General features: G+C 44.1%; 1 protein-coding gene across 1 annotated transcript; it reads right to left on the reverse strand.

Annotated features, from left to right (window-relative positions):
* Window positions 1-2,264: 2,264 nt before the first annotated feature.
* A4GNT (alpha-1,4-N-acetylglucosaminyltransferase) lies at window positions 2,265-5,589 on the reverse strand. Its single transcript, XM_015420929.1, has 2 exons — window positions 5,179-5,589; window positions 2,265-2,876 (listed from the first exon to the last, which is right to left on the reverse strand). Exons 1-2 carry the CDS (start codon window positions 5,587-5,589, stop codon window positions 2,265-2,267), a joined length of 1,023 nt encoding a protein of 340 aa, XP_015276415.1.
* Between the last annotated feature and the right edge of the window lie 1,001 nt (window positions 5,590-6,590).

A 6,590-nucleotide genomic window follows, 5' to 3' on the forward strand; every position in this document is an offset into this window, starting at 1 on the left:
CTGTCCAGGGATCTTTTTTCTCTGTTGGTGGACAACACATCCCATCAGTTTTCAGTTGTTTTGGGCAAAAATGGCAGCCCAGCTCTTATATGGGGTCCCCATTTGGGTGCAGGTGTTTAGTTACAATATGGAAGTCAGCCAATCATCTTTTCTCTGAGCACTGTTTGGTACTACCCCCAGATGCATGGCATCATCAGCTCTTCTACTAGAAACCGGTATAAAATAGCTGCCACTTCTGCCTGTTTTGCTGCCATAAAATTCAGGTCAGCTTTACTTCTCTCAGAATCTCTCTTTCTCCCCTTTTGCTTTGGTTATGCTCTGATTCTTTTGTTAGTACTTGGAGTAACTTTCTGGACTCCAAAAATTTAGAATTAGGTTTTGCTTTGACTGAGTTAGGGTTTAAGTAAAGGTAAAGGTTCCCTTGCTTGAAAGCCAGTCAAATCCGACTCTAGGGTTGCGGTGCTCATCTCTGTTTCAAAACCGAAGAGTCAGCGCTGTCCGAAGACATTTCCGTGGTCATGTGGCCGGCATGACTAAACAACAAGGTGCACAGAACACTGTTACCTTCCCACCGAAGTAGTACCTATTTATCTACTTGCAATTTCTTGCTTTCGAACTGCTAGGTTGGCAGGAGCTGGAACTAGAGATGGGAGCTCACTCCATCATGCGGCACCCGGGTCTCGAACTGCTGAACTACTGACCTTCTACAGCCTGCAGTTCAGCGTCTTAACCAGTTTGAATTACTTGATTGGTAATATCTTAGAAGAGAAGCCAGATGAAGAGATGCCCTCAAGACCTTTGGCTGAAAATAAATATCTATTCTTACTTTTCCCTCATGCTTCTGCTCTCCCCCCCGTCCTGTTTTAACACATTACCAGTTTTAGAACTACATGATAGGTTTTCGAATACCCCACACGGTCAAAGGCTTTGTCCCTGAAACTCTAGCAACCCTTTTCTTTTCATGCCGATTTCTTGTAATGTTCCCTGACAATTCAGATGATTATCACTTAATATCCTATCTGGAAGTGAAAGGATGCTGGACTAGATGGACCACTGGTCCTATCCAGCAAAGCTGTTCTTATGTTCTTATGATATTCTTTACACCACTTTGGTTGTTGCCAACTACATTTCAGCTGCTCTTAAAATTTGAACCATCACCATTAGTTCATTATTAGGATAATCAAGAAGCAGCCCTGCTGCTTTTTCAGTGAATTTTAATCTATGCTATTTTAAAATATGTACATATCAGGAATAATATTATGTCCCTTTGTATTTTAATTTTTAAATTATTTTTGTCTAAAAGCCAATGTGACTGGAATGTGGCTCTTCTGGATTTTTTTAAAAATTCTTTTGGGTTGGCAAGACTCTAATGCCACTACCTACCAATCTCTCCTGCTCTTCATTCTTTTCAGATAGCTTACTATGAAATATAATTTCTCTGTATAAAGGTGAAGCAGAAAAGAACCCTTTGGCTCTTTTAAAGCTTATACCCTCAAAAATCTTGTTAGTCTCTAAGGTGCTACTGGACTTGTATCAGGCCTTAACAGCAGGGCTATTTTGGGGCAGGAACGCACAGCAACTGGCTGGCTCCCAAGTTGGCCACGCCCAGCAGGAACTCATTAGCATAATAGGCCACACCCAACAGCAGAAACTCATTAGGATTGGCTACATTAGGGGTGTGTGGCCTAACATGCAAAGGAGTTCCTGCTAAAAAAAAAGCCCTGGGTTTTGACAACAAACAAGGTAAACAGAATAACAAGCAAAAGGTGGGTGTGGCTGGATGACCAGACTTCTGGTAACATGGGGTGTGTGGCCTAATATGCTAATGAGCTGTGCTGTCAGGGGTGTGGCCCAATATGCTAATGAGTTCCTGATGTTGGGTGTGGCATATTATGCTAATGAGTTCCTGCTGGACTTTTTCTACAAAAAGAGCCCTGCGTTAACAGGATATCCTAAGTGACTGGCTATTAAATTACTTTTACTGAACCTTCTACCAGTTTTTGTGTTTAAGGGATCAGTTCTAGTTTGGATTCAAAGCAACTGAGAGGTTTTAGGTTTAGGTTCAGTTCCAGTTCATTGCGGGGAAAACCCCTCTGAACTGTTTCTTGTGTTTGGGCTTGTTTTGAATCCCTGGCTGCAAGGTAATCTGTATAACTGTACTGTTTTGGAACTAGAGGCTAAAATGGAAGCCCATATGGTCATCTATATTATCCTAGAATTACCACGGTTTTCAAGAGAAAAATCCCCTTGTCTTGTTTTACTGATCAGCTAGTTTTATTTAGAGACATCCCTTTACTTCCTTCTGCTGCTTGAACGAGGGTCCAGTAAGTAGTTGGGCAATATGTTTTGTATATGTTTTCCACTAGTGTGTTACTTCCCACGGTCATATTCTTCTTTTCATGGTTCATGAAATTCCACAGGTGTAAAGCATAAGAGTAATTGAAGTCTGGCATTGAGTCCCACACTTCATAGTACTTCTCCCACAGTGGATAGGAGATGGGATAGAAGCGATGGGGGTGCAAGAAGGAAATATTGTGACATCTTTGATCTTCCATATTCTGAAAATCTGTAAGATTGCATAGCCCCTTCAGCATCCTTGTCATTAGAAAAGGGCCCTGGTTTCCCCAAATATCTCCATTGTAGTTCTCAACAAAATTCTTCATGCAATCCCAGAGGAACCAGTTATGCCGCTGAAAACCAAAGATTCCATTGCTGGAGAACTTGGAAGACTCGGCTGCCAAAAAATTTACCACTGGGATAGGTCTGATAGAAATGACATCTGTGTCCATATAAATCCCGCCATATTTCCAGACCATTGCAAGCCTGCTTGCATCAGAGCTAATATAGACCCAGTACTTCTCATTTGTTGTATTGATCTGCAAGGATCGAAATGAACAGAGAATCACAAATAGCCTTTAGGTTCTAAGATGAATATTTTACTTTTTGTAAGTACTTAAAACAGTTTCTCAAATGATAAGCAACCATGTTACTAGTTTCTTTGTACTCTGTTTAACAGAATTTATAAACTAAGGAAAGTAGAAATTCTGAACCAAATCTCTGAGACCCAGTGTAGATGTAACATAACCTAGGAGTGAGGGGTCAAGGTATGGAATTATGTGCCTCCTGCCACCTCTTGTTGCTCATACTGTAGAGGGGAACTATAGAGAGCCACACCCTGACCTGGATAGTCCAGGCTCGGCCAATCTCATCAGATCTTGGAAGCTAAGCAGGGTTGGCCCTGCCTAGTACTTGGAAGGGAGACCTTCAAGGAGTACCAGGGTTGTGACACAGAGGCAGGCGGTGGCAAACCATCTCTGAATGCCTCTTGCCTTGAAAGCCCCATGGGATCGCCATAAGTCAGCTGTGACTTGACGGCAGTTTCCACCACCATCATAGAGAGCCAGAGTGATAGTCAGGTCAACAGAGCACCTGTGTATTCCTTCCTTTCTACTGCTTTGACACTGTCCTTTTGATGTGTAGATTGCTACTGTTAAGGAATATTCCTTACTTCCAGCTAACACTTTCTCACTCCCCACCTTGCAACCATGAGGGCTATCCTAGTATAGCTAGTTCGATTGGAACACTGTCTCTCTTCTGTCCTATCATGAATGCAGTTCCTTTAAATAAAGTATTCATATTTCTTTACTAAAGGTAAAAGCAGGCTCTTTGTGAAGTTTATTTCCTCAGCAGCACAAAACACAAATCCCACTGTTCCATATGCACTCAGCTCAACAACACTGAGTTAGACTCAGGGGTCGTTTCGTAGAAAAAGAGCTAGGGGAACTCATTAGCATAACTCATTAGCATATGCCACACCCCCTGACATCACCGGAAGTGTGTCATAAGGCCACACCCCCTGACATCACCGGAAGTGTGTCATAAGGCCACACCCCCTGACATCACCGGAAGTGTGTCATTAGGCCACACACCCTGCCCCCAACGGTACCGGCCGCTGCCGCCGGCCTTGCAGCTCCACTGCCGAGCCCCATGAGGGGCCCAGTGGTGGACCTGCAAGGCCGGCAGGAGTGCAAGGAAGCCCCGCGAAGGCCCTCCCTGGCCCCAGGCAGGCAGGGGTGGGGAGAGGCAGGGAGGAAGCAACTTACCCTCCCTCTTCTCCCGCCTCCTCCTGGCTAAATGAGGGCCGGAAGCGGGGCGGCCGGAAGCAGGGCTTCGTCATGTGCCCCGCCCTCGTACCTCACCCGGGGGAACTGTGATCCCCCATGATCCCCCCGAAATGACCTCTGGTTAGACCATTCCATCTAGCTCAGTATTGCCTGCTCTGACGGGTGATGGCTTAGGCAGAGATATCAGCCATGGCCAGCTGTACAGTGATGGGCTTCAGATACAGGTGGGGGGTGGGGCCTCAAGGCAGACTCCTCTCATATTATCTCTTACAGGTATCCCAGCAGAAAAGACCATCCTGCTCATTCTTCCCTTACAGGGTAGAAGAATATAATGTTACTCACAAAAAGTAATTATCTTTCCCTTTAGAGGTTTCTGGTCTGCTTGATTCCTGGTATTCTGTACCACTGAACCCTCTAACCCTGGCAACAGCCATCAGCAGAGACTAGAATGACTGAAATCTCCACTCCCCACCCCAGGAGCCCCTGCTTTCCTTCCCAATAGGACTTGGTGGGAGCATGGTTGTTACTGGTGGCCCAAAGTAACTTCTGGCCAAACATCCAGCATTTGGCTGATCATGCTGAGAAGCTGCTGCCCAATCCTAGCAGCTGTTCCATGCCACAGTCTTTTCCAACTTTCACTGGAGATACAATGGATTAAAGCTAGGACCTCTTGCATACAAAGTACATGCTCCAGCCCTGAGCCCTGGTTCTTGCTAGGTGAAGGTCTGTCCTGGTAGAAAAAGGCATCCCCCACTTTTGAAATAGTAAATAAAGCATCAATTAGGTGTCCCCCCAGAAAGATCAATATTTGTCACCACTATTTATTTGTTGACTACATCTATACCCTACCTTTCTCTCCAGTGGCTGAGAGTGCATAACTGGCCCAAGGTCACCCAGGAAGCTTCTGTGGCAGAATGGAGGTTTGAACATGAGTTTCCCAGATCCCAGTCCAATACTGTAAGCACTATATGACACTGGTTCTCACAGTGATCTACTATAAATAAACTTGCCCAGTTCCAGCACCCCACCAAAACTGTTATTCAGTGCATCTCACCTGAAGGTACCATGGCAGTAAAGGTGTGCCCTGGAACAAAATATCCATCTTCAGTGGGAAAATGAAAACATTCTTCAAAGTAGATATGGCTGAAAGTGCTGGACAGGAAGATTTGATATCCAGCAATGTGCTATTATCCAACCCTTTCATAAAGAAAACAACAGGCCTATCTAAGTAGATTCTGGCAGCAGATTCCACAGAACATAAAACTAATGGAGGAGGCTGTAAACGATTTGTTGTCTCCAGAAAGATGATTTTTTCGCCATGGGTCATGACTTCTTTCTCATTCAGGAACTTCTTGGAAATAGGTTTGCAGTCAAAGAGGCAACCAGGTTCAATGGACAGCTCGTAAAATATCCCAAATGCAAACACAAAGAAGATACACAGGTACAGCTGGATCTCCTTCACCATAATGACTGTTCCTTGGGTCTTTGATCTTAATAAAAACATAATAATTTTTAGTAATATTCTTTCTTACATGCACAAACACACACTTACCATTTGCTCTCTGTTGATCTATAAGCTTCACCTTACTTGGAATGTCAATCTCCTCCTAAGCACCGGACAGTGCTCTTTCAATTAAGATGTGGGATAAGAAGTCATTTTTAAAATGTTTGAGTTAGTTCAGTCCTGCTGGGAAAATTGGGTGTGTCGATAGGGAGAAGAAAGGAATCAGCTAGCACAGGTTGAATCATAGGAAAATGCCAACTTGATTCTTATTCTTATTACTCTGGGGGCACAGAGGCCTTGATCCCACCACTAGATATTTGCAAATCCTGGAAGTACAAATTCTAGAGAGAGAATCAGCAGAAATTCCAGGATGCAGCAACACGAACCAAGTTCTTCACCCTCATTTTCTCAAAAAAAAAAAAAAAAAAAAAAAGCTAAGGGATATCTTTCCCAAAGTTACCATGTGGTGATTTAATGCTTCCCCTTCACATTTGCAGTGGCTGCACTTGTTTTGTGCAGCACAGCATGCTGAAAGTGAATTTAAATCCCCTATGAGTTCTGTGGCTTTCTCTGCTGTTGCAGACAAGATGCTGACAGGCTCAAGCTCTTTCTAGACATGGTTCCTTCTAATTGATTATGTACATCTCCGCCATAACAGAGAAGAAGAAGCAAGCCTTTGAGGAAGATTAATTGAGTCTGGTACAGAGATGGGTGGTAGGTCCATGAGGTCCTTCAGTGATTGTGCGGATATAAATGCAAAAAAAAAAAAATCACTTCCCTTTTTGGTCATACAGAATGGGCAGCTCCTCCTCCCAGGCTGTGACATATTGAGATGATGCCTGCCTATTTGCACAGTTCTTGAGGCTATCCTGGGAATGCCCTGAAGGAGGCTTCAATCGGACTGTCAGAGAAACCAGCTTGATGTCTTTCTCTACAGATGCCTGCCATGCTCCAAGGCACCT

The sequence above is a fragment of the Gekko japonicus genome, unplaced genomic scaffold (genome assembly GCF_001447785.1).
Source record: "Gekko japonicus isolate JY-2015 unplaced genomic scaffold, Gekko_japonicus_V1.1 scaffold2802, whole genome shotgun sequence".
Lineage (NCBI taxonomy): Eukaryota > Metazoa > Chordata > Lepidosauria > Squamata > Gekkonidae > Gekko > Gekko japonicus.

What these genes read in the sequence shown, in the direction of transcription:
- A4GNT (XM_015420929.1), bottom strand. Translation starts at nt 5,589, where the DNA reads ATGGTGAAGGAGATCCAGCTGTACCTGTGTATCTTCTTTGTGTTTGCA. An exon ending in TACTGCCATGGTACCTTCAG is followed by an intron (nt 2,877 to 5,178) that starts GTGAGATGCACT and finishes CGATCCTTGCAG; the next exon opens with ATCAATACAACAAATGAGAA.